Raw genomic sequence first — 27,264 nt, forward strand, 5'->3', positions numbered from 1 at the left:
GTATAGTATGTTCTGTTTTTTTTTCTTTTTGCCTTTTCCAAGTTGGAAAGGACGATAGAAGAAAAATCCTATCGTGTAAGAACTACTACACATTTAAGTTAAGCATTCTTGGTCACTCATTTCAACCGTATAACAAATCATCTTTAATGTAAATAGTTTCTCGTGTAATTATTATATACCGACCTTAGAAGAAGAAAATCAAAGAAGTGAAAGAAGCAAAATGGTTTCTTCTTCTTCTTCTTTATCTGAGGTAAAGATTATCTCAGAATCCTTCGTTAAACCCAAAACCTTCCCTGAAAAATGGAAAGAGCCATACCATCTATCACTATTGGATCACTTCTTGCTCTCTTTGCATTACATCCAAAAGGGTCTTCTCTTTCTCAAACCATCTGATGGTGCAATCAAACCACAAGACTTCATGGAGACTTTGCTGCAAAAGCTCAAAGACTCTCTAGCCACAACTCTTGTCCAATTCTATCCTCTAGCTGGTCGCCTTTCGACTTGGAAAACCGATGATGCAAGTTCCTATTCTGTGTTTGTGGATTGTAACAACAGTCCTGGAGCTGGATTTATCCATGCCAAATCTAATCTAAGTGTTGGAGATATTGTTGGTTCTAAATATGTTCCTTTGGTTGTTCAATCTTTCTTTGATCATCACAAAGCAGTGAGTGGTGAAGATCACACCATGAGTCTCTTATCAATAAAGGTACATTAGTTCTTTCTTGTGTTTTCAATGTAATTAACAAATGATAACGGCTTATAAAATTTTGCTTCGGTTCTGGTTCCGGGTACGGGTAAAATGCCTAAACAGGTTTATAGTGATAAAGACTAATGTGGTTGTTTGTTTGAGCTGTGTAGGTAACAGAACTTATAGATGGAGTATTCGTAGGACTGTCTATGAATCATGCACTTGGAGATGGAAGTTCCTTCTGGCAGTTCTTTAACTCTTTGTCCGAGATCTTCAACTCACAAGAAGAAACCATTAGTAACAAACTACTCTGTCTCAAGAATCCTCCAATCTTCCGTGAAGTGTCTGGTCCTATTTGCAGATTTCCCTTCACGCAACCTGATGATGAGTCCATTCATCGAACCGAACCTCCGGTCCTGAAGGAGAGAATGTTCCACTTCTCATCTGAAAAAATGAGATCACTGAAGTTAAAGGCTAATCAAGAGTGTGGTACAACAACAATCTCTTCTTTTCAGTCATTATCCGCATTTGTATGGAGAAGCATTACAAGAGCAAGGAGATTACCAAATGATCAAGAAACTACTTGCAGGCTTGCTGCAGGCAATAGATCAAGAATGGATCCACCATTGGCCAAGAACTACTTTGGTGTGTACATCTCTCTAGTGAAAACGACTGCTAAAGTAGGTAACCTCTTAGAGAATGAGTTTGGATGGGCTGCTTTGAAGTTGCATCAAGGTGTAGTTGAACACACTGACAAGAAGATCTCTTCAGACATGGAGCAATGGTTGAAGTCTCCTTCTAATAATCGATTTTTCGATACAAACGTAGTTCATATGGGAAGCTCACCATGGTTTAACAAGTATGGAAGTGAGTTTGGGATGGGGAAAGCGGTTGCGGTTAGAAGCGGTTATGGCAATAAGGTTGATGGGAAGGTATCAGCTTATCCGGGAAGAGAAGGTGGAGGAAGCATTGATTTGGAAGTGTGTCTTCTTCCAGAGTTTATGGAAGCTTTAGAATCAGATCAAGAGTTCATGTCCCTTGTCTCTTCTTCTTGATCCTGTTAGCTTCTGTTTGTTGTCTGATCTTTATTTTAAGTTACATTTCTTAGCATTACCATGAAACAGCCTTTAATTATTATAATAAGATCAATAAACTTCTCAAGAGTAAACAAAGAAAGAAGCAAAAAGAGACATTGAAAGAACCAAAAGAAGCAAAATGGTTTCTTCTTCTTCTTCATCATCTGAAGCAAAGATCATCTCCCAATGCTTTGTCAAACCCAAAACAGTATCTGAAACATCAAAAGATCCATACAATTTATCACCAATGGATCATGTGATGCTCTCATTCCAGTACATCCAAAAGGGTCTTCTCTTTCTCAAACCATCTGATGGTGCAATCAAACCACAAGACTTCATGGAGACTTTGCTGCAAAAGCTCAAAGACTCTCTAGCCACAGCACTTGTCCATTTCTATCTCCTCTCAGGTCGCCTCTCCACTTCGGTAACAGACGATGCAAGTTCATATTCAGTGTTTGTGGACTGTAATAACAGTTCTGGAGCTGGATTTATCCATGCCAAATCAGATCTAAGTGTGGGAGACATTGTTGGGTCCAAGTATGTTCCATTGGTTGTTCAATCTTTCTTTGATCATCACAATGAAGTGAAGGCCAAGGTCATACCATGAGTCTCTTATCAATCAAGGTACATGTACCTTAGATTCAAAGTAAGTTACATTATATATATATATCAAACTCATATAATATTTTTTCTAGTCCTATAGGTAACAGAGTTGGTAGATGGAGTTTTTGTAGGATTGTCTATGAATCATTCTATTGGAGATGGAGTTTCCTTCTGGCATTTCTTCAACTCTTTGTCTGAGATCTTCAGTTCTCAAGAAACCATTGACAATAACATCAAACTGTTTTGTCTCAAGAATCCTCCAATCTTGAGACAAGTGTCCACCGGTTCTGTTTACAGCCTTCCCTTCAGTGAATCTCCCAAGTCAAACCCTCAGTTCCAGACACAGGTTTTGCAGGAGAGGATGCTCCATTTCTCATCAGAAGCAGTGAGATCTTTGAAATCAAAGGCGAACCAAGAGTCCGGAACAACAACAATGATCTCTTCTTTGCAGTCTTTAACCGCATTTATATGGAGAAGCATTACAAGAGCAAGAAAGTTACAAAGTGATCAAGAAACCACTTGCAGGTTTGTTGCTGACAGTAGACCAAGAATGGTTCCACCACTGCCTATGAACTACTTTGGTGTGTACATCTCTCTAGTGAAAACGACTGCTAAAGTAGGTAACCTGTTGGAGAATGAGTTTGGATGGGCTGCTTCAAAGCTGCATCATGTTGTGGTTGAACACACTGGTGAAAAGATCTGTTCCGAGATGAAACGACGGTTCAATCCTCCTTATGCTTTGCCATCTGAGACGTTTTACGATCCGACCATTGTTCATATGGGAAACTCACCGAGGTATGACAACTACGGATGCCAGTTCGGGATGGGGAAAGCAGTTGCGGTTAGAAGCGGTTATAACGATAAGTATGATGGGAAGGTATCAGCTTATCCTGGAAGGGAAGGTGGAGGAAGCATTGATTTGGAAGTGTGTCTTCTTCCAGAGTTTATGGAAGCTTTGGAATCAGATCAGGAGTTCATGTCCCTTGTCTCTCCTTCTTCTTCTGATTGATACGTTCTTTGTCTGATCTTTGTTGGTCGTTATGATGGTTTGCAGACATGTTTCAACTACTGTGTTCGGTTCTCAATTTCAGAGTATTCAAGACAGAATAGAACACACTTTAAATCACGCTTAGCACCGTCACCTCTCAATAAAAAGGGCAAGAATCACTTTGCCATGTTATATGTATAACTATAAACACACATACAAGAGATACATACACACACATACACGCCTTCATGCCTATGTGTACATAAGAATTTTAGAGTCACAATAACACAGATTCTTAAGAGAGAGTGTTGTACAACAATGTTTCTTACACAAAACGTTGATCCTCATTCACCAATCCGACCTTCAGAAAGAATAAAAAAACTTTATGAGATCAGTGAAGCATCAATAGAGATTTTACCAGATCTATCATCTATATTCTGAATCAACTTACCAACTAAAGACAGTAGTACTCATTTATCAACGCCTACATCGAGTCCTTTAGAGCTGATCATCACATTCGAATCGATTTGCTTATCAAATTTCTTCTTTCTCCTCTCTTCAAATTCTTGGTATCCTTCCATCTATATACATTTACACCATTGTTATGTTCCCATTTCGAAGAGTTTTCTTTGAGGTTGCGGAAAAACAATAACTTACCAGCTGAAACTCATCCATGGAGATGGGATTGTTATGCAGAGAAAGATTTTGCAGACTCTTGCAATCTTTCAACAATCCGTCTGGAATCTGAAATAACACCGTAAATGTTAAGAGATTCACAGTAAAAACGATAGAAATGATTCAGTAAATCACATCTTAATTGCTCTACCTGCTTCACTTGATTATTGTCTAAGCAAAGAGACTTTAACTGAATCAGATTGCAGAGTGATGCAGGGAGCTCCTCAATGACGTTATCTGCAAGGCTATCCCAAATCACGATTAGGCTTTCGAGAAGAAACAACCACAAGAGCAAATAGATTCAATGAAACTAGAAACATACCATTAGCCTGTATTTCTTCTAAAGAGGCACAGCTCCCTACTGATTCTGGAAGTGATTTCAACCTGTTGTTCGAGACATTCAACAGCACTAGCTGCATTTGATAAGAGAGAGCCAATTAATCAGAGACCTTGAGCTATATACTTTGCAGGGTACATGAAGTCAAACGTACATTGCGCAAACTACCGATAGTATCAGGCAAGTATATCAGCATATTTCTTGATATTGACAGTTGCTCAAGCCTTATCAACTGACCCACTGCAAAAAAAAAAAAAATAATAATAAATACACAAAATCGTTTTAAGATAGATACATTGTAATAAAGAGAGCTCTTGTTGTTACATTCATCAGGCAAACAGCTAATGCGGTTTCCATCAAGCATCAAAACTTTGAGAGATTGAAGCTTCCCAAGGTTCCCGGGAAGACGCTCAATTAGATTATCAGCTATTAACTGCCAATAAGATTAAACTTTGAATCATCAACAGTTTCAGTAGATCAATGATAATAATGTACAAGAGATTCAAAAGTTGTCTCTCACCAGACGCTGCATATTGATTAACTTGCTAACTTCTGCAGGAACATCCGCTGCATAAATGGTGAAAAAAATAACAAAAGCCTTATCAACTACAACTCTGAAACACAATCAAAAAGATAAAAGACTTTTGGTGAAGAAGGACATACAGATCTTATTGTGTGTTAGATCAAGTGTTCGTACTGCTCTCTCCATTACAATCACTTCATCAGGAAATGTCTGCTCAACAAAAACCAAAGACATGATCAGCTAAATCCTGTCTAAAATCCCCAAACATAAACCCCTAAAAACAAAATCTTTATGCTGCTTTCATTAAAGTTTGTGACTTTTTTTATCTAACTAAACTCTCTCAATCATTTCATATGAACACACAGACAGATGCCAAAAACAATTCTATCAATCAATTCAGACATAATCAGCTAGTCCTGTCTAAAATCCCCAAAACATAAACTCTAAAAACAATATTTTAATGCTAAAATTCAAAAAGTTTGTGACTTTTCGTCTAATCAAACTCTCGCAATCATTCATACTAATACAAAATCAAATTTATCAATAGATTCTTTCGACGATTGTTACCTTCAATTTGGAGTCGCGAAGCCCAATAATGCCGGTGGATCGCCACCGTGCCATCCGGCTAGCCTTTGAACCTCCTCCTCCTGCTGTATTGCTCGCGCAACACCCCATCGTCGTGCTTCCGATTATTCGCCGATTCTAACGCAGTTGAATTGGTAAGATGATTACAAAGAGAAAAAAAAAACTAATATTGTAATGGAAAAATCTCGAAACCCAGAAAGTTTCAAAGGAATCGGATGAGCTCAAAGGGAGGATAGGAGATCGATTGGGTTAAAATTTTACGGATTTTTTAATCGAGGTTTTAGGTGACAGTCAAGGTCTCTCGTGGGTTATATATTAAAAATAAGCCAAGTTCGAGGACCGAAAAATAAATATAAATTGGAGAAAGTACACTAGTTGATTTTCTGTTACACCCACTTTACAGAGAGGTTTCTGGTTTACAAGATAACCGGTTAAATAATCACGGTTTGTATTAAACCGAATTGTACTATGTGATTAACGCTAATACAGTTTCAAGATGGCATGTATATAGAAGAGAAAAGACATTCTGGGAAAAAAAGATGATAGATAATTTAACAAGCTTTGTATCAGTTCCACACACGACTTTATGGCACAACACGTTGAGAACAGCCAAAATTCTTGGAACCAGGTTCCATTTTCTTTTTCTTTTTTTCCTAATTCCACACATAACCCGCTTTTTCATTATAAATACACACTTTAAAACTTCTATAAGACAGTGACTAGCCAATGATGGTTGATTGGTTGTTGAAGAGGGAAGGTTTCTTTTTCAAGTTAGCCGTAGAGCCATTTCTTGAAGCAGAGCTCGTTTCTGTGAAGCGTTGATCACTTCATTGGTTTCTGCATTTTCTAGAACATCTGTGATTATAGCCGCTGCGTGACCCAGTGGCTCCTCTGCCGCTCTCTTCAGCATGAAAGCCTGTTGCAAATGAAGATAAATGAGAAAAAAAACAAAGATCAGTTTCACACAAAACTAGAATCCTTAGTTAGGGAAGTGGAGTGAAAGACCTGGCCATGGTGCGATATGGTTAAGGTACAAGGTTGTTGAAACCAAGGTTCTCCATCGATTTGCACAGGCAACGGTGCACAGAGTTGTATCTTGACTGATTGCCCTTGAGCTAACCTTCTGGCACGGGATAACCCAACCTGATTATGTGGGGAGGAAAATAAACTGATGTTAGGTTTACAACATAGAACGCAATTAGAACCTGTAAGACGATCATTATCATTACCTGAAGTTTGCCAAGGTGCCATGTTCCAGATATACTCACGACTTCTACTATCTTGTCGTGCATGGATTGAGGATCGAAGTTTTCATATGTTTCATCTTCATTCTGCCACAAATCCACACCTCCCATGTAACTTCCGATGTTTGCAACAAGCACTCCTTCAGCATCCTTCAGAGATTTAGCAGAGATGTTACAACCTTAACTATCATTTGTTTTTTTTTTGTAAGGTGGTTACTGTGACTTACCTCAGGAACCTCGATTTCAACACCATCCACCTCAACACGAACTTGCCATGGGAAATCTTCGAACGTTCTGTCCATTATACTCCTTGCACCTTCTCTAGCATATAGAACTTTGTTCATAAACTGCACATAAAGAGCATTCAAATGTCAGTTTCAAAAACTAAGTATCAACAGTACAGCTTCTCTACAATAACGCCAGTTAAATAGTATGACTAAGGAGTCCTGAGGCTATATTAAAATTTCATCAATTCAGGTTTCTTTCGTCACCTGGCTATAAAATCTCTCTGGATTCTCCTCCCGTAGATTGTGAATATCAAGGGCAACCTTCGCATCACACCCAACACCTGTTAAGATTTGTAACGTAAGCCAAAATTTATAGGCTACAGGTTTCAGGACAGCAGTCAAATCATTTACAAGGATCAAAAATACACAATGGCCATGGTTCAAACTAGACCTCAGGCATGGAGTTATTAAACGAGAGACTATATCCTTCTACAATTTTAATTATAAAGATTCAAATGCAAATGGTTTTAACCCAAAGAAGTCCTGCTAAGAGTCTTTGCAAAAAACGAAGCTGCAAACAAGAGCAAAGGAGTCTGGAACTGACATCAGATAGGTTAACTAACCTATATAATTGTTCATATATTTTGGTGGCTGGAGCTGCTTTCCTTGCTGATTCAGAATCGATACTTTCCAACGATCAAGGACAGTGACTGCTGCATGTTCAATGTTCTGTAATACTGTAGATAAGCCTCCTTGTCTCTCGACAGAACCCAAACCACCACCCCAGTTCAATACCCGGGCTAGATCATTCCCAGTTCCAGCAGGCAGGATAGCCACCGCAGGAGGAGAGACAAAATTCTGTTTATCTATGGCATCTAATACCCAACCAGCAGTGCCATCTCCACCACAGACAAGAACTCTAAAGTGAGGAACCTTCCTGAAGAGGAACAGTCCCACTTCTGGTCCCTGCGCTGAACTCAATTCACAGACCTGCACGAAACAGCTCCATCAATAAACTTGAACACAATAACCAGTCAAAATGCATTGGAAAAGTCTACAGACATAACTGTGTGACTAGTTTACAAACCTGCACAGGATTTAGAAGAAGATTAAGGCGCTGACGAAGGGAATCACCTCGTTGAGCACCACTCTTTTTGTTAATGAAAACCAACAACGGTCTTGCATCAGAAGGCAAATCAGCTAGCTCATACTTAAGTTTCGACCTTAGTGCCTGATGTTCATCTTTCTGGCCAAAAGACCCGCTTCTTTTAACACTGGGCTTCTTCTCCAGCTTGCCATTGCTATCACTGTCCCCGTGAGAGGAACCTCCATTCATAACGCTCCCTGAATTTTCCAACACGGCATGGGTGCCATTAACAGCCGGACCAGTATCAGCTGTGCTTTCCGTCGATTCATCACAATTGCTACCACTATTACCCGAATCCACTGAAGTTTCATTTCCTTGCTTGTATCTTTTACTTTGACTCCTGATACTGGCACGGACGGTAGACGCAAGTTCATTTGCGCCATGCGTGATCGTGCTCAAAAACCCTCCAGATGGATTCCGAGCCAATTCCTTGACATAAAGAGGGCACAAAATTAACCTTCTAAGAGGGCCTAGATCACAAACGTCCCCTGTCTCACTCGACATATTACTGTGACAGTCAACATGGACAAGACGCTGACACCACAAGCAGCACCATATAGGCGAACCCCCAAGAAAGGAGCTACTACACGACTCGTCACAGTAGCTACAAAACGAAGAATCATCAGTCTGATCAGCACCTTCCGTCCACCGCACCGCCCACTGGTGCACCACATGCTCATACCCAACCATGGAGACGCATTTGCAATCTTTAGGAGCACTTGACGAACAACTAAAATGCGCTGCTGCACCACAGATAGTACACCTGTGGACAAAAGTTTCAGAAGCTACAATCGTCTGCGACGGCGACATCGACTTCAAGCATACACAGCAGTTCAAGTTCTTGGCGCGAGATATAGAGTGAAGCTCCCAGCTGTGCGGAGCAACGGGAGTCTTATGCCGCGCCTTTGGATTCTTCTTCGACCTGGCTATGGCTTTTGTCCAACTCAAGTTGATATTCCTTCTCCACTGGAAAGCAGTGTAGGCTATAGTCAAAATACCAACAAGAGCAGCAACAAAGCAAGAGAACATTACACCGCGGGACTCCACCATTTCAACTGGATTCTTGGAGAACATCCCCATTTCTCCATCGTCCTCCATCTATCTAACTTGCAACTCGAGACACGTGCCTAAAGTTGGAGCCAATCAGAAAGATTCTTGGCTTGGTCAGGTCCACACAGAGGAAATCAATATACTATACAGAGTCCATATCCTCATCATCCAGAGTACAATCACACTTCAACTATAGAAAACAAACTCTTCAGCCCTGTCAAGAAAAAACACGTGTCACTCAGCGAAACTTAAAAACAAATCACTTTCATAAGAGAATGAAAAAACACTATAAAACAAAAAAAAAAACAAATACCAAATAAAATTGTTTGGTCATTAAAATCAGCAAAGTTTCAAACTTTATTGATCGGACTTGACTCAGATTCAGTCTCAAATCAAACAGATGCAATTAAATAACCATACTTCGAATCCACCTTCCTACGAATTGTTCATGCTTAATACATCAATCTGCTCAATGCTCATGATCCTGCATACTCAATACGGCGACTCGAACTAAAAACAAACCGTGATTCACAACAATCGCTAAAAAATCAATGAAAAACACAAAGGGGATAAAATAGCAGGGAACCCTAACATCCAAACGCGACGGAGAAGAAGATGATCAGATGATAACGATAGAGATCGATCAAGCGATGCGAGAGAACAAGAACAAACCCTAGAATCGACGAACCCAAGCACGAAGCTTTTCACTCCACCGGAAAATTCCAAAATCCAATTTTTTTTATTTTTTTTCGAAAGCAGATGCGCTTCGAGTTTATATATATTTTTAATTCGATCGGTCTAAGTATTTATGAAAGGTTGAAAGATTCTGTGCGAGAAAGAGGGTTATAATCTAATACACGGCCTGGCCACGTAGGATAAATGAATCTCGGATTCGGGATACCCACGTGTCCTACCACGTTTTTGTCGGCAAAGGGCCCAGGCCCATTACTGTCGTGCACGATTTGGAATTACTTCAGCATGTATGAATGATATTGACCCACTCCAAAACAAAAGGATAAGTTGGATTCGTTTTATATCGTGTACTTGTTTCCATAATGGTCTCAATACGAATAAATGTTTATAGTTAGTAGTGTGGTGACTATTTATATTTGATTGATTTAAAATAACTACAAAAAAACGAAATGTGTTATTTTCATATCGTGTTTTGTTTTCGTAGTGTTCTTATTTGAATAATTTGTTTTTGTTGTGTTTTGTAGTGTTATGACGTATATATTGATTGCTTTAACATACTACAAAAATAGCGTTCCAAAAAAAAAACATACTACAAAAACAATAATGTTATTTTGTTTTAGACTGGCGTGTCACATATCGTTCGTTTGATACGTAATTATGTGTATTTTGATTGTAGCAGGTGTCAACAGTTTCTACAACAGAATTTTGAAAATTGCTACAAAAACTGAACATCATTGTAGGCTGGTATAATTTAGAAACTGGTATAAGTAACACATGATATACTAGGGTTGGTCCGTGCTTCGCGCGGAATATGCTTTACGTGTGATGTATGTTACTATATAATTGAATATTTTGTTTGCGAGACTTTTGCAAGAACTATGTATATTAATTTTTTTTCTTCATTACATTTTATAAGAAAAAAATAAGGAAAAAATATGAAAGAACAATCTGATACAAAGCATCAAATACTCAAAGCTTCTGTTGTGCAAATACAAAGGCTTCTCTTCAGCCAATTACAAGGCGATTAATGCAAACACTGAGTATGATGGAGCAGTCAAAAACGTATGGTTACTACTGCAACAATCTGGTGAATGCACTAAATGTTCAGTGAATACAGATTTTTCGAAGCGATGATGCTGCGTGTGAGAATGGTGATGCAACAAACATCTCATGAACCGAAAGATGTGTAAGAATAGGTGGTTTGTTTCACTGATGAAAGTGACTGAGTCAAGCCTTGCGTCTATGTTATTTGATTGTGAGATTATAAGATTATGTTTACTTGAGAGTTTGGACAGCTTGACATGGTATCTTTCTTTGCTATACTCTTGACACTGTGGCGGTAGAAGTCCATTTCTTTGAGTGGCATGATGGAAGGAACAACACATGGAACCACATTAGCCTATCACAGTCTCTGCTACAACTTGTCTTTCAACAGTTGAAAGTTCCTTTCATATTCATGAGCTTTTTTCATCTCGTCCATCTTAGTCATGACAGAATATTTAACAAAAACTTTTGGCATGTAGAACAACTTCATTATCTCGGTTACATGCTAACCAAAAGAATACATGCAACCAAAATTTTAAAGTAAAACATCACTTTCTTGTTGTCCAAGGATTAAAACAAAACAAAAACATCCTAGTAGAAGTTGAGTGTTGGAATGGTGAATACTACAAGAAGTGTAGTTAATTAACCACACAACTCTCTCAAACATTACCATTTTACCAACTTCTTAAACTTTTGATATGTTTGAAACACTAGTTTCTTTTCAACACAAAGTGATCATTCTTACCAATACTAAAAACGTTGAGAAAGAAAGAAAGAGAAGAAGATTCCTCTTGGAAGTGTAAGATGAATGCAATAATTGCAACCGTCATGATGCTGATGATGTTTCTCACATGTGTTGCCTCTCCACTACACGGTATGTTTAATGCATTTAATATCATGTTAAAGTTTAAGATATTAAGTAGTTGATTGTGTTAAACTTATCTAGCTTCGGAGAGTCCCATACAATCGCTAACAAGGGGTACTTGAAGTCTTCCAATGATCATGTAGAGTGTAGCAATAAGGAATGCTACAACCGATGTACGTTTTCAAAACCTCAAGGTAGAAATCTTTGTATTTCCTATGGGCAAGAGAAAACTTCACAAAAAAGGAATTGGAAGTCATTATTTTTGCTCTAGGCACCGAATTGTATAAGGCTCCAGCTATGTTTGGAAGTTATTACTACAAGCCGACAAAAGTTTTAATTTTTTTCTTCATTACATTTTATAACAAAAAAATAAGGAAAAAATAAGAGAAAAATAAGGAAAAAACAAGAAAAAAAAAAAAGAAAGAGAAAAAAACATGTTAGCAATATGTTCACAACGTAATCTTTATGTTTGTCAACCCCCTAAATTGATATATATCTATCACTAATTTTACTTTGAAAAGTCGTGTAAAAAATCTTAAAAGTTATATTAATAATGTTTAACTGTGTATTTTCTCTATTAAAAGAGAAGTGTCATTTTTGTCTACTATAAAATAGTCATATTATATCCAAATAATCAATTACATGTATTTGACTATTTGTTGAAAAAAATCTAACAGAAAATTTTAAATATCTTTTAAATTAATGCATTGATTAATTTAATTAGTAATATAATAATAGTAAAACTAAATTTAGTTAAAAAAATTCTATAAAAAATAAAATTATATACTATTTTATAAATTTTATAATTATAGTCAATATTATATTAAAACATAAGTAATAAATGAATTAAAAATGAAAAGTTAATTAAATTGGTAAATTAACATTTTCTAAAAAATAAATTATTTAAATAAATTATTTTTAAAAATGTCATTCACCTTTTAAAAAAAATTAAAATTCGTAAATTATGTAATATTCTTATACAAAAAAAAAGGGTAACATATGTTAAGTTTTTATATCTACAACTATGTATTATCTATTAATTTATTTATTTTGAAAATCACATCAATACATTATATAAAATGATTATAGACAAAATATAATATGAAAACTATATATTATAAAATGAAAGGCTATCTAGTATGCTTTATTTTATTGGTTAGATGGTCAGGTTAAATCAGTCTATTATATATAATTGTAGGTATGATAAAAGCCACAACTGGTATTGTTGTGCTGAATCTTAGATTTTTCTATTACACAAACTGTCTTTATATCAAAAGACAATCTAGTTGGCTGGATAATAACGTTGTACACATAAGAACAACTCGTGACTAATTAGAAAAAAAAAATGAATCTTTTTTTTTGTGTTGAAGTTGGTTCTTGAACAGGTATCCTAAGGAGAAGTAATGGAGTCATCTTTTTTTTTTTTCTAAATTGTAAATATCATATAATGAAGAAAGATTTTACAAAGTAAGATCTAAAGTTTGAAGCCATCTTGGCAAAAAAGAATAAAAACAAGATGGATCAAAATAAGCCAACAAGAAACAAACTATCTCAACCACATAATCATAAGAGATTGGAAGTGTTTCCTCTTTCTCCTTGCAGAGATTAAATTTCTCATCTCTTTGTCAATATCATGAAAGACAGATGCAGCCGTTCGAGATGTCTGATTATGGATCAGATTATTCCTCTGTTTCCATAGGTGAAAAGACAAAAGTAATGGAGTCATCTTCTTCATTTGAATCTTCCCTATCCGAAGAAGAAGAAGAATCAGCCGCTTTCTCAAACTCCCACCATTTTCTCAAGTGAGTCCAAGTCTCCAGCTTCTGCAAGAGCATGTATCCGCAGCTTCTCTGCGTCTTCACTGAAAGGAACATTGCAAGAAACATAAGATTCTTTTTCAAAAAAGGCTCAATCCGAGATAGAACTTACTCTGTAACTCCGAATATTTCCTTGAAACAGAGGCCAAGAACAGAGTGAAACAGAGAGCAAGAACAGAGTAAAAACAGAGAGCAGGAACAGAGTGAAACAGAGAGCAGGAACAGTGTGAAACAGAGAGTAGGAACTAGGAACTAGGAACAGAGTAAAAACAGAGAGCGATAACAGAGAGCAATAACAGAGTGCAACAGAGAGCAAGAAACAGAGTGAGTTTACCAGTTTCTTGGGCTGAGCTTTAGGAGAAGTGAAGTTATTAACGGTTTTAACGGCGGCGGTGACTAAAGTGGTGACGGCGTAAGTTAACGGAACGGCGAGCATCCACGGCAACTTGGTGCTTCCAACTCGGGGACCTGGAATCGCCTGAGCCACCGTTCCGGTGAACTCAACTAAGTTTAACGCCTTCTCTTGAATCCACAGCATATCCTCTTCTGCTTCTTCCTCCTCGCTCAAATGCTTCTTCTCCGGCTGTTTTTTATTATCCGTCGTCGCCACCGCCGTGAATGTTTCCGGTGGGTTCTTAGAAGCTGAGGCGGAAGTAGAGTGTTGACGGAGAGACGGTGAGGAGGAGACGAAGAATGGTGTTTTGGGGGAGGAGCGAGGAAGGAGAAATGGTTGGACATTGTGTTGGTTTCGACTACGGAGGAGAAGTTGAGATGAAGGTAGGAGAAGAGACGCCATTGATGAAGCTTTTTGAGCTTCGGAGCTTTACAGAAGCCGCGCTTATCGAGTTTCTATGCCGATGGTGAAGAAGAAGGATCATTATATAACACTATTGTTACTGGGCTTGGGCCCATATTGTTTTACCACAAATGCTAATTTGGGAGATATTTATTTTCGCTATTGAAATGGAATAGTAGTCACGCTAGATGCATGAGTAAAGCCAATGCAAGGCACATGACATGAACATACTAATTAGAATCTTACAAGGAAAGTATTTGCTTGTCTTTGTGTACATAATTTAATGTTCTTTTCCAAGTTATATTATTTTTTATAAATGTCAAAAAGAAGATTTTGTTTTTTGTTTGTTTGTCGGCCGTCAAACTCAAGATTGTATTAATCTACGGAACGATGTCTTATTATATTCTGAGCTCTCTAAGACTAGCATATACAATTTGGGAGATATTTCCTTTATGTTACACATAGATCAAGGTCGATACAAATAATAAACAGAGCTAGACATTGATTATCTCAACCGCTTTCAGAGAAATATGAAAATACTTGAATGTCATATGTTTCTAAATGCAAATTATTTAAACCGATCAATATTTCATAACACATACTACTAAGACAAAAAAAAAATTATATAGGCCATGCCAAATAAAGTCAAAAGCTATATTTTGTTCCAACATTGTTGGAATAAGCTTTGTCTCAAGGGTGAATTCAAGAAGTAGATTATGAATCTAGGGATTGAGATGAAGAACGAACATGCGTCAAAAGGAAATAATTAAATTAATTTTTGTAATAATAGAAAAATTCAATTTATTTGATAAAGCTTAATCGCTATACATGTAAATTAAGAGAGAGTTCTAAAATATATCAATAATAAAGAAGTTTTCTATAAATTCTTATTTTGAGTGTACTTCTCTTTTGCTATTCTGAATTCAACTTACGATTCTAGATTTCTACATCACAATTTCTAAAAGCATGCCTCCTGCTCTACTCTTATGCACCAATGAGAGAAGCATCACCTTCAGGTATTCCACCACATCTCCATCAAAACGTTTGATAGGACCCAAAATTTTCTTGCATGATTGCTTCTTCTTCTTCTTAATGTTCTTCTTTTTGGCACATTGTTCCAACAAAACAATCAAGTTTCAAAATAAGGTCTGTCCACATGAATGATTCAAGTCAATATAACATATTGTAAACACCATTTCAAGAAAACAAAATTCCGACGACATGATTCAAGTGAATAAGAGATTTTAATTTTTTTTTAAAACAAAAGCAAACATCAATATCCATGATTTCTAGTTTCACATCCACATATATATCTATTTTCAATAACCAAATCACATGCATATTTAAGTAAAAAAAAACAGAAATCAAATTCAAACCAGATGTGAAACAACAAATTTAAGTTTAAACCAAACTAAACCCGACTAAAAAAGTGCACTAAATTCAAGCTGAAACTAATAATATAATTCTCTCAGCAATAAAAAACAATTTATTTATTTATTTTTAAATACATAACCCGACCAACCCAAACTCATACGAGTATAACCCGGATACCTAAACCTAAACGCTGTGTTTGCCTCTTCTTCTAATTTCTTAAGTTTCGAGTCTCTCTCTCTCTCTCTCTCTCTCTCTCTCTCTCTCTATCGTTCTCTCCGCTTGCGAATATACAAACATTGAATCCATCCATCACTGACCTAACCAGTGGTTCTGTCTTTAAACACTTCAGCTGCAAGAATCATATATCATATTAATATAATTTGATACATCATATGTAAACATATTGGAAAAAATAATGATCACCACCTTGAGTTGCAGCTGGAGTATAAACTTTATTAACTTAAACTTGCAAAAATCTTTGCCGGGCTTAGCGGAATTCCTAACTGGATTCCTAATTACTAGTTCTCCATCCTCACCAATATACTCAACCATGATGTTTGTTGTACCTTGTCCAGGAAGCAAATGTCTCACCCGACAAAACACTCTAATGTTTCCTATGGAAGCCAAAGTATACAACTTATATATATGTGGAAGCCAAAGTATACAACTTATATATATGTTGCCAAAAACATATTTGAAAATTTATAAGAGAAAGGTTTGATGCTCTTTATACCTTTAAGCTCCTGAAGGTCGTTGATAAGCTTCCGGTTTTCGGTTAGTACATCATGATAGTTTTTTTTGGCAACATTGCTAAGTTCAATCACTTCTGAGATTCAACATTATTAGTCAACATAAACATATATATATATATATATATATAGACACTTGCGAATCATGTCAATGTCCTACAAACATGATATTGGAATCGAACATTACAATCAAACACTAGCAAATATCATCATTTAGCTAAATCATAAAAACAATTTTCCATCATTCCAATAAAAATATAAAGGACAATAAAACAATAAATGACGGTATAAATACCTCTAACTCATGTTGTTGTTCGATTACTATTGTGCACTTAATGATTTCTTCAAAATATTCCAATCCAACAATTGAAGAACAAGAAGAGTTGAAGGTATTTATACTGTCCTTTATTATTTAAAAATGAAAGGAAACATCAATATCCATGCGTTTTAGTTTCACATCCACATATATTTCTTTTTCAATAACAAATCACATGCAGATCTAAGCCAATTTAAGTCTAAACCAAACTAATATCGATTAAAAAATGCACTAAATTCTAGCTGAAACTAGTAATATAATTGATTGGATCCAAAATTTTGGTATATGAAAAACTGGAACCAAATCCGATCCAAACCGTGATATTTTAGGTCCCAAAAATATCAAAATCAAGATTATATTCATATTTATATTATTATTTTAGTTCTAATATCAAAAATTCAAAAAGATTCATAATTGACCAAAATATTTGAAAAACACTTTAAATTAAATATCTAAAACTATTCAAAAATACTCAAAAACACTGAAATTAACATAAACACTACTGGTTCTCCATCCAAATAGATAAACCCAACCAATTTTCATGTTAATGTTTGATATTTAGCATACATAATTCAAATTTCTATGTATATTATTTTTTAGCTTTTGATTTGAAGGTGGATTGGGATTTTTATATTTGTGTTATATAATTTAACTGCATATCTGAACTCAAATTCATCATATGTTTCTAAATTAAAATTATTTCAAACCATCATATTTATAAAAAAGAATTGATCAAAAATCCATCATATTTCATAAACACATACTACTAAAGCTAAAAAGTAATATACATGGAAATTATATGGGCCCGGCCCGATAAAGGCCTACAAACATTAACATATAGATTATATGGGCCCGGGCCGATAAAGGCCTTATTAACATTAACATTAACTTAGTATATGCTTCTCATTTTAACTACATACTTTGGTATTACAAATATGTACGTGCCACGGATCTCTATGCTATAACAAAAAATCAACGGTCGAAGAACTCATCACCTGACAAAAACGAAATGATGACGATTTGGACACCTTCGCCGTAGTTGATATCAAATCTTTCCATAAGAAAATAATATGTAATCATCAAAAGCACATAGAAAACATAAGAACCTCCATGGCTTCTCCAGCCTCTTCCCAAGGTTCTTCTATGGCGATGACGAACGGTGATGTCTCAAGAACCCTAAACCCAGCCGCACCTCTCTTCTTTCCCCAAAACCCTTATCTGCATCACTACTACTTCTCTTCACCTCAGATCCTCTTCATCTCCGACACTAACTTCCCTCCCTCATCTTCAATCGTTGTGTACTATCCTTTATGGTATATCAATCTTAACCCTACTTGGTTTGAGGCAACACAAGAATTGCCTCCACTTCACTCTCAAGACCCTATCCAAGAGCTGACTCCTCCACCGACCAGTAGAAAAAAGGTTTTTGGCTGGGAAAGAAGCAGCAGACACGACCGTAATAAGCTGGTGTGGAGGAGGAAGATCCATTATCAAGCTGAGTCCAACGGCGATACAACTGTCATGCTTAGAAACATACCCAACAAGTATACGTACGTATCTATATGAATATATATCATTCACTAGAAGAGTATTTGTTAAACAAAGGCGTGAAGTAATTTGTTTTATATGATGATGTTTATCGAATCTTATAATTACTGTGTAAGCAGGAGAGAGATGCTTATTCAGTTCTTGGATGAGCATTGTGAAGAAGAAAACAACAAAGAGGAAGATGAAGAGAATGCCTATGATTTCTTATATCTTCCCATCGATTTCCAGTAAGTTTTTTGTTTGTCTAATTTTTTTAACTTTATCACTATTCGTTAGTCTTAATTTTTGATTAATATCTCTGACAACATCAAAAAATTATTCGATTTGCATACCTATACACTTATATAGATGTTTGCGTGTAGGCAGGAGCAACAACCTAATGATGATACAACTTTTTAGATATGATAATCGATTAATAATCTGGATGATATATCAATTCAATTTTTTTTTGTTTTCGCTTTGATATATTTGTTACATAATTAACAATGTCATAGACTGATAGTACGACATGTTATATCTTTCTTTTAAACTAAATTAATGGCACTAAATTGAGCAGGAGCCAAATGAACAAAGGGTATGCATTTGTGAACTTCACAAAAGCAGAAGCAGTGTCGAAGTTTAAGGCGGCGTGCAACAACAAGCCATGGTGTTGTTTCGGTTCAAGGAAAATACTTGAAATTGCTCATGCTCGGATCCAGGTTAGTTCTATACTCTATCTTCAACATGTGTAAACGCATATATATATTCTTTTATATCAAGCTTATTGTTAACATTCGTGTTTAGGGAAAAGATAAGTTGGTGAAACATTTCGAGCAAATGATTTATCCAGCTGAAGCATACAGTGCGGTGACTTTCATCCCTGCCCGTAGGGGACCAAAGAGTACGGGTCTCACCATCGTGATCGGTAAATGCACCGAAGCAGCCATATCGGTTTAGTGGTTGTTTCATCTATCATGTTACATATGTTTAGGATTATGTATGTGTGTGTGATGGGGAACATCGAACTATGACTAATGGGTGTGCCTAAAAGGAAAAGAAAGGACTCAGACACCGAACCAAATCCAAGTTAAAACTCTAAAAAGTTTAGTTTTGGATTTGGTTTTTGATGTGTGTGAGTTTTGACTTTTCCTTTGTGTTTATTGTAAGAGTCTACGTGTAACGGGTTTGTACTTAAAAAGGAAAAGAAAGGACTCAGACACCGCACCAAATCCGAGTTAAAACTCTGAGAAGTTAGTTTTTGGATTTGGTTTTTGATGTGTGTGAGTTTTGACTTTTTCTTTGCATCTATGTTAAGGTTGTATGTGTTTTTATGCACTACTTATGTATTGTCGTTTAACTGTTGGTTTGTCAATGTTACGTAAGTTGTATTCTCTGTTGTTTTAATTTTCGTGTTAGTGATAAGATTATCAGTTTAAAAAATTGGTTGAATTTATGTACAGTACCTTTCTTCTCTTAACCCGGAAGTTCCTCACATGAGAACGAGAATAACATTTGACAGGAAAATAAAATTTAAAATCAAGAATTAAAAAAGCGACTACCGATTATCACTTATAAGGACTTTTTTTTTTCTTTTGTCAACGATGGATACGTAAACTATTAGGACTTTTTGGACCACAAGGAAAACGTTCACTATTTGAAGCCGTGTTCTAGTTATATCCCAACCAGAGAATGTTTTGCTTAGAAATGTACTTTTTGTGAGGTAGTTTCCAATGTTGTCAGTATTCATCTTTTTAGTTAATTTTATTTTCTGAACACTTGTTTGTACTGTACATGGAGTACACGAAGATCTTGCAAATAGATAAAACATTGTTGACAAAATCTTTGTTTATTGGAGAATGGACCAAGAAGTGACGCTTACGCTTTTTTTGTTCTCTTCTCTTTTTATAGTAGAAGACTAGCTATCAATTATGGCAAAAGCGACTGACCTCTTTTTATTTACAAAAACGTCGAAATGGTTTAGTAAAAGTGACTGTTCTCTTCCTATTTAAATGCACTTGACACTTTGACAGTCCACCCAGAGATAAGATAGACATCTTAAATTACGTAATGCACACCGAAGCTCCACTTCTTGTCAGCCGTGCGGCCGTAAATCAAATATTTGCTAAAGAAGAATACGACTTTTGTTTGAAAAATATACGACATTTTTTAGTGTTTAAAAAAAAAACGACATTTGTTTTCATTTCATATGTAAACAGCCTAGTGCTACACGTAAAATGTTTTTTTTAATTTGTAGTATTCGTATGTGCATTAATAAAATATTATATCCATTTGGCCGGACGAAATACTTTACACAAAATTTTAAATTATTTCCCCGAATCCAATCTAGTACTACTACACAAAATAGTCATGTGCACACTCACCATTTTAAGTTTTGTTTATTGTGATCTCAGAAAAATATAAAATTTTGAGCTCGTACAAATACATGTATAAGAAATTGTAAATTTATTCATTAACATAACTAAACATACAAATTTTAAATGGGTATTTAACTCAGTTCTTTTTATTCTTTTGTTTTTTTTCTAAATGAATTTGCGTTTGTTCTTAAAAATATCATTTTTATATGTTTTTTTTTCTGACGAAAACAATAAAATACAAAACTCAGTTAAAATTATTTTGATATGTTTCCATCTTCTTCTTTTCCATCTTAATTTTGTGAAAAATAACAAAACTCAGCTAAAATCTTACTCGATAGTGGTAAAACAATTTTTTCCAAGCCCTTTTTCAAAAAAAAAAAAAAAAAAAAAAAACAATTTTTTCCTTGTGGCTTATAAGATAAAATCGGTAAAAGTCTAAAACAAAAACCACTGAAGAAAGTCTTCGTGAGATGATGATGTATACATGTCGTATCAACGTTTTAGGTGGGCTTGGTTGCAAATGGTCCGTCACTGGCCCACACTTACACCAACTCTATAACCTTCTCTCTTTACAAGAGACTTTCTAATGTCTGCTTCGGAACCCGAGCCTGAAACTCGCTTCGGAATCCGAACCTCAGTCATTGCTCCTGCCCCCGCCGTTGAAAAAAAAAAATTGCGATCACTTTATCTCTCTCTCTCTCCGTTAATTCTCGAGCTCGGAAACCCTAAACGCACTCATTCGAAATTGCTGCTGGGAGGAAGAAGAAAGGCTTTCCCTTTGTTGTAGATACATACAAGTGTAAGTTCGCATCTTTCTCTCTTTCCCCTTTTCAGAAACCCTAAACTTTTTCAGTATGTGAGATTGATTTTATAATACTCAATTATTGAAGTGTCTCGGTGGGAATTTAAGCATTGAAAGCTCTCGTTTTGAGGTTTAATTCTTGGTTAGTGTAATGTTTGATGCTTCGATTTGATTTTGATCTCGAGTGGATTCGCCAGATTTTAAAGCAATTCTGTAAAAAAAAAAAAAAAATTGATTTTGAGCTGTTAATAAAGGATTGAGCTTTAGTTGGTTTCGGTTTAAAGATCTTGATGGCATTTAGTAGTATCGAATGTGGTCTCAAGTTTGCTGGATTTGGAGTACATTGAGTGTATTTATGGAAGCAATGCTGACTCAGGCTTCGTTGTAACCTGAGGGCGTTTGAACAATGTTTTGGTTATGTAGTGAATCAGAGTTGAGGATTATGCTCTGTGGTCTTTGTTGTTGTTGTGTGTGTGTGTTAAACAACTTCAAATAAGTAGTAACTGTTTTGTTTGTTTTAACAGGAGATATTGAGAGTATTCCGAGGATGTTAGTTGAAGGCAGCTCATGAATTCTCGAGGAGACGACAATCTTGAACTTTGTTCTGTTTCTATTCGAGGTTCCAGATATTTAGAATAATTCTTAGGAGCTGAATCTATGTCTGGAAACGAATACGGAGAGAGGATCCACAATTTCTTTGGACAAGAAGGCCTATCTCAAGACCAGCATCAGTCTCAGGTGGTTGATGGAAGCTGGTCCGGTTTCAGTAACGGTTTAGTTGGAAACCAGAGGCATATAGACACATCCGTTATTAACAATCTGGAGAGTTGTAACACACAACAACAACCTGGTATGCGTTTTGTCTCCTTATGACTAACTTCTAGCTTATTCTGTGGGTTGTTGCTGGAGATTTTAAACGTTTCCTTGCTTGCTTATTCCAGTTGATCCCGAGAGATGGCAATCTTCAAATTCACACCAGGGTTTGAATTTTACGCAGCAGCAGCAACCTATAAGGGCTGAGTACTCCAGAAGTCTATTGCAAGATAATCAGCAACTCACAAATGGTTACATGAATTGGATGGCGATGCAGAATGGGTCGAATGTTTCGGGAGTGGGTGTAGAATCTAGTAGGGATAACTTATCAGCGAAAGGGTTTACTTCCGACATTCATAAAGCTCCTATGAGGTTTGAGATGGGAGGAGAATCTCCAGTTAATTATGATTTCTTCGGTGGTCAACAGCAATTAAACAGCCAGCCGCCGCCTGGCATCCTCCAGCCGTTTCCAAGGCAGCAGATGACGTTCAATGATATGCAACTACTAAAGCAGCAAGTTATGGCTAAGCAAATGCACGAGTATCAACTTCAACAACAGCTTCATAAGAAACAGCTGGAGGCCAGGCAGCTCAACTCTTTGAATTCAAATGCAGTAAATGGAAATCGCTCAAGTGATAATCAATCACACCTTTTGGTTAATGGGATCCCTCTTCAGGATGCGTCTAGTAATGGTTGGCAGCCTGATCTTGTGTCAGGAAATACAAACTGGATGCATCGCGGCATTTCACGATTTGTTCAAGGTTCATCCAGTGGGCTTGGCGCTGAGCACGGTCAGGCGAACTTACAGTTTGAACCTTCCTTGTACGGCATGCCACTTGGTGAAGCAAATGCACCTCAGAGTTCCTTCTCTCCCGTTCAGATGAACAGATTAGCTTCGGAGCATGGTTCCTCTCTCACCAATCAGCCTGATAGTTTTATGCTACCTAGATCCACATACCAGGAGAGAGCGATGTTCTCAAATTCTTCAGCTCCAGGTTCAAATGATAGCCCAAATTTCGAATGTTTCCAGCAAGATGATCCACACGATAGAAACGTTTCAGCGCAGGAGAAACTCGATCAGATGAAGGGTTCTGGTCCACCAGAAAAATCATATATAAAAGCGCCTGGAAATGTTTCTGGGTCACAGAAGTCGACAGCCTTAGATCCAACAGAAGAAAAGATTTTGTTTGGTTCGGATGACAATTTGTGGGAAGCATTTGGAAACGACACTGATATGAGCTTGACGGGAAACCTGATGTCCAGTAGTTCTGACCTTAATGATGCATGCCCCTCTTTGAAAGGTGGGGGTTGGAGTGCTCTTATGCTATCTGCTGTGGCAGAAACATCCAGTAATGACGCAGGCTTTGGTAACAGGGTCCAGAATCTTGGCGTCAAGGCTTCAAATGCACTAAGTGAGAGACTCCACAATGATTCGGGCTCTATTCAAACGAATGAGGGGATTGGAGATGGATTTGGTATCTGGAAGGCTGCTTCTAATCCAAACTTAGTTGCTCCTGTTGAACAGAAGAATCACTTCACCCAAAATCTACAAATGAAGGCAAACTATGGATTTGGCATTGCCACTGCGGAAAACAAGTCTACTGCTTCTAGGGGTGTCCAGGAAAACCAACAGCATTTGGGTAATAACTCTGTGGAGAAAGCTACCCCTCAAGTGAATCATAGAGATGGCAGTCAAATTAGTCGCAAATTTCACTATCATCCCATGGGGAATATTGGCGTCACTAACGAGCCTTATCGAGAAAAAAATTCTCATTTGCCACCCGCATTGGACCGGGTGTCTGGAGGAAATCAAGGGTATTTTGGGCAGTCAAAGTCACTTGGCCAGCCACCTATGAACATGCAAATTGACAGGGTAAATTTTTTATCCGTTGGTTTTTGACGTTGTTCTAGTAATCTGAATCCCTCTGAACATTCTTTTGGCTTTATTATGGCAGGGACTTGTTTCACAAGGCATGGGTTCAGAGAATTCACCTAGTACATCTGCTTCAGCCGACAGAAGTGTTGATATGTGTAATCAAGTGCAGAGTGCGTCAAGGTACTTTTTCTTTGGGTGGAAAAGGTTTAGTCTGTCAACTAACTGACAGAGTTACCTAACTATGTCACCCTCAACTCACTGTTTTCACTTATTATCATTGAGTAAATCTTATTCCCTATGTGCTTGCAATTGCCTTTCTGAATTTTTTCCTCCGCAGGCAGACAATGCTTGAGCTTCTTCACAAGGTGAACCAGCCGGAGGAGCGTTCTGTGGAAACAGATGCTTTCAAAATTCCTGAATCAACACCCTCTGCAGAAAATGGTGGTCAATTTAGGCATAGTCAGTCATCTGCTTCTCAGGGGTTTAGTTTACAGCTGGCTCCGCCATCTCAACCAGCTCCCTCACCTGATAACGTGCAGTTTTCTATGAACTCTTTGCAGCCATTGAATTCACTTCATACTGCCCCTGAAAAAGGAGCAACAAGTCAATCAAGGTTTGCTCCATGGGCATCTAGTCAATCTTTTCCACAGCAATCCACTTATCAAGGACCAGGAGAAAGCAACAATACCTCTGGTTTCCCATATTCCAAAGGGTATCACCAAAATCAACTGCCGCCTGTTTCTACCCGACAGTTAACTCCTAACCATTTAGTCAGATCATCTTCTGAGTTGTCGACCCCTCAAGTGAAAGAAAGAGACCGAAGCAGTGACTATCCAGCACAAACACCTTCCCTGCTAAATCCTACGACCCACAACAACAAAGGAGATTCAGCTGAAGGGTTTCCTATGCTGTCTGCTCCTCAGCCTCGGGTTGGATTCAGTTCGCCTCAGCAGAGTTCCTCTTCTGGTATGAGGTCTGACTCAGGAGCCGGTACTTCAGCACCGCAACATCGGTTTTGGAACCAGCCACCTAAGCCTCAGCCAGATATATTACGGCCGCATCCAGTTACCAATAGCCACGTAGAAGACATCTTCTCAAGGCAGGAGAAGAGAAATCAATTATCCTCTCAAAATGGAGGAGACATGTCATTAAGTGGGAGGGACATGGTGAATATGCATGAGTTGCAGGGTCAAGATATGGGTGCAAAACAAACAGCTGGTGTTGCTTCGATGTTCTCCAAAATGGGGCAGATCAATCATCAAACCTTGGATCGCTCTCTTCCTTCTAACAACCGTCCAAAAGATGACGTGCGTCACAATGAGCGTATGGCTGGAAGTGGGGAGGGTGACGCACCCAAGATGACTGTGAAGAGAGTCGAGGATAGTTCTGTTCATCTTCAAAAGGTAGCTTCCAAAGAGGTGCAACAGTCACCTTTAAGATCTGATGGTTTACTGAGAGATGGATTGAATCACAAGGAATCAGAGAACCACTCGCTACCTTTCGGCCAAACTGTTTCTCAGAGTTTCTCCAATAAGAATCATTCTGCCTCGGCTGGAGCAGATCATCAACAACAAATCAGTCCTCAGATGGCTCCATCCTGGTATAATCAATATGGAACTTTCACCCCCTTGAAGATAGGAGAAAAATCTTCTAATGTTGGGAGTTCGGCTGATGGCTCACATAATGTTCAATCTCCAAAGCAGTTTAATACGCAGAAAATGCCAGGCTCCGCACCAGGAGCGGAGATTCCCTCATCTGAGTCATTGCCTCGTGGTGCAACTGACGAACTTATGAATGTTGTTAAACCAAAGAAGCGCAAAACCGCAACATCAGAGCTTCTATCTTGGAATAAAGAAGTCATGCATGGTTCCCAGAGGCTTAAGACTCTCAGGTGTGTGGCTTATGAGCACTAATATTGATTTTTAATCTTTCATATAGATTACCGTATTAATCTACTATACTCTTTACAGTGAGGCGGAGGTTGATTGGGCCAGAGCAACCAATCAATTTGCTGAAAAGGTGAGTTTCCTCATTACATACTTTCTCTCGCCTGTCTCGTTGTCCAATGTTGTTGAATAAGTTGATGGCTTATGTTCGCACAGGTGGAATATGGGAATTTACTTGAGGATGGCCCACGACTCAGATCAAAGAGAAGGCTTATATATACAACACAACTCATGCAACAACTATTTCGCCCGCCTCCTGCTAGGGTAATATCTTTGATTGCTAGCTCAAACTATGAGTTTGTTGCATATACTGCTGCAAGAGGTGCACTAGGAGATACATGTAGCTCCACTTTTACTGATAGGAACGAATGCCTTTTGCCCCAGAACAAATCAAACCCGTAAGGATATGTACTGTTTGTTATCCTTGAAATGCTGGAGAGTTTGAGGTTATGTATTAACACAAACTTATCCACTCTTGTGTAGGGTGTCTGAGAGAAGGAAAACTGAAACAACCAGTGACCAGTACATCTCCAAAGCTGCTGAAGATTTCATTAGCAGGTCACAGAAACTAGAAAATAACTTTGCAGGGTAAAAGACCATGCCTAGCTCTCTCTAGTAATTGATTTTAGTTCTTAATGGGTACTCGTTATGGCGGCTTGATCTCATGAACATCTGTTTTTTTTTTTTGCAGACTACAGAACGGATCAACAATTGCTGACTTGATCGTGGAAGTCCAGGATCTAGAGAAGTTTGCAGTGATCAATCGTTTTGCGAAGTTCCACCCAACATCCTCATCTACAGACCGGAACGTGAGTTCACTTAGGTTAAACCCACAAAGATATGTTACTATAGCTCCAATGCCTCAGAATGTTCCAGACAGGGTACACTGTCTCTCTCTCTAACCATTGATGAATCCATCATATTATTCTGTTTTTGGCCAGAAGTTCCCATTCATATGTATCTCGTGCACCAGATGTTTGTATTTCTTGGGTGGGTATGAGTTAGTAGTTGGTCAGGATTCTGAGAACTGTGAAGGTCTCTATTGTTAAGAAGCCGGAGATTTCCTACTAGACATGAAGAATTAATGTATTCATGATCATATATGATTATTGCAAGTCAGAATATTTT

General features: G+C 37.4%; 6 protein-coding genes, 1 long non-coding RNA gene and 1 pseudogene across 14 annotated transcripts; 4 read left to right on the top strand and 4 right to left on the bottom strand.

Annotated features, from left to right (window-relative positions):
• Positions 1-32: 32 nt before the first annotated feature.
• On the top strand, positions 33-1,849 carry LOC103850669 (uncharacterized acetyltransferase At3g50280). The gene is made up of 2 exons (XM_009127455.3): positions 33-706; positions 859-1,849. Exons 1-2 carry the CDS (start codon positions 221-223, stop codon positions 1,741-1,743), a joined length of 1,371 nt encoding a protein of 456 aa, XP_009125703.1. The 5' UTR covers positions 33-220; the 3' UTR covers positions 1,744-1,849.
• Positions 1,850-1,853: 4 nt separating this feature from the next.
• On the top strand, positions 1,854-3,739 carry LOC103850749 (annotated as a pseudogene).
• Positions 3,491-5,790, bottom strand: LOC103850670 (plant intracellular Ras-group-related LRR protein 7). The gene is made up of 10 exons (XM_009127456.3): positions 5,458-5,790; positions 5,031-5,100; positions 4,888-4,934; positions 4,692-4,800; positions 4,522-4,607; positions 4,353-4,443; positions 4,182-4,267; positions 4,013-4,099; positions 3,807-3,936; positions 3,491-3,716 (listed from the first exon to the last, which is right to left on the bottom strand). The coding sequence occupies exons 1-9, from the start codon at positions 5,563-5,565 to the stop codon at positions 3,826-3,828; spliced, it is 795 nt and encodes a 264-aa protein (XP_009125704.1). The 5' UTR covers positions 5,566-5,790; the 3' UTR covers positions 3,491-3,716; positions 3,807-3,825.
• A 209-nt stretch (positions 5,791-5,999) lies between these two features.
• Positions 6,000-9,989, bottom strand: LOC103850671 (diacylglycerol kinase 1). 5 transcript variants are annotated; one of them, XM_009127457.3, is made up of 8 exons: positions 9,816-9,989; positions 8,034-9,357; positions 7,570-7,936; positions 7,211-7,287; positions 6,947-7,066; positions 6,705-6,869; positions 6,481-6,618; positions 6,000-6,391 (listed from the first exon to the last, which is right to left on the bottom strand). In XM_009127457.3, the coding sequence occupies exons 2-8, from the start codon at positions 9,189-9,191 to the stop codon at positions 6,242-6,244; spliced, it is 2,175 nt and encodes a 724-aa protein (XP_009125705.1). In that variant the 5' UTR covers positions 9,192-9,357; positions 9,816-9,989; the 3' UTR covers positions 6,000-6,241. The 5 variants fall into 5 exon arrangements, with proteins under 5 accessions (XP_009125705.1, XP_033140834.1, XP_009125707.1 ...); XM_033284943.1 differs by having other exon boundaries at positions 9,832-9,938; XM_009127459.3 differs by having other exon boundaries at positions 9,736-9,936.
• Positions 9,990-12,913: 2,924 nt separating this feature from the next.
• Positions 12,914-14,605, bottom strand: LOC103850672. 3 transcript variants are annotated; one of them, XM_018656363.2, is made up of 2 exons: positions 13,897-14,605; positions 12,914-13,601 (listed from the first exon to the last, which is right to left on the bottom strand). In XM_018656363.2, exons 1-2 carry the CDS (start codon positions 14,356-14,358, stop codon positions 13,425-13,427), a joined length of 639 nt encoding a protein of 212 aa, XP_018511879.2. In that variant the 5' UTR covers positions 14,359-14,605; the 3' UTR covers positions 12,914-13,424. The 3 variants fall into 3 exon arrangements, with proteins under 3 accessions (XP_018511879.2, XP_018511880.2, XP_033140840.1); XM_018656364.2 differs by having other exon boundaries at positions 12,914-13,606; XM_033284949.1 differs by having other exon boundaries at positions 12,914-13,606; positions 13,675-14,605.
• Positions 14,606-15,114: 509 nt separating this feature from the next.
• Positions 15,115-21,045, top strand: LOC103850673 (protein terminal ear1). 2 transcript variants are annotated; one of them, XM_033284948.1, is made up of 4 exons: positions 15,115-15,374; positions 18,465-18,572; positions 18,902-19,043; positions 19,129-21,045. In XM_033284948.1, the coding sequence occupies exons 1-4, from the start codon at positions 15,325-15,327 to the stop codon at positions 19,279-19,281; spliced, it is 453 nt and encodes a 150-aa protein (XP_033140839.1). In that variant the 5' UTR covers positions 15,115-15,324; the 3' UTR covers positions 19,282-21,045. The 2 variants fall into 2 exon arrangements, with proteins under 2 accessions (XP_033140839.1, XP_009125709.3); XM_009127461.3 differs by lacking the exon at positions 15,115-15,374 and adding an exon at positions 17,233-18,347.
• On the bottom strand, positions 15,403-16,956 carry LOC103850675. The gene is made up of 3 exons (XR_004455343.1): positions 16,777-16,956; positions 16,466-16,558; positions 15,403-16,346 (listed from the first exon to the last, which is right to left on the bottom strand). It is a non-coding gene; the product is annotated as an uncharacterized LOC103850675 (long non-coding RNA).
• Positions 21,046-21,216: 171 nt separating the features above from the next.
• LOC103850677 lies at positions 21,217-27,255 on the top strand. Its single transcript, XM_009127464.3, has 9 exons — positions 21,217-21,498; positions 22,026-22,351; positions 22,443-24,187; positions 24,270-24,370; positions 24,528-26,081; positions 26,161-26,209; positions 26,293-26,534; positions 26,620-26,724; positions 26,828-27,255. Exons 2-9 carry the CDS (start codon positions 22,159-22,161, stop codon positions 27,036-27,038), a joined length of 4,200 nt encoding a protein of 1,399 aa, XP_009125712.2. The 5' UTR covers positions 21,217-21,498; positions 22,026-22,158; the 3' UTR covers positions 27,039-27,255.
• Positions 27,256-27,264: the final 9 nt, after the last annotated feature.

This window comes from Brassica rapa, chromosome A02 (genome assembly GCF_000309985.2).
Source record: "Brassica rapa cultivar Chiifu-401-42 chromosome A02, CAAS_Brap_v3.01, whole genome shotgun sequence".
NCBI lineage: Eukaryota > Viridiplantae > Streptophyta > Magnoliopsida > Brassicales > Brassicaceae > Brassica > Brassica rapa.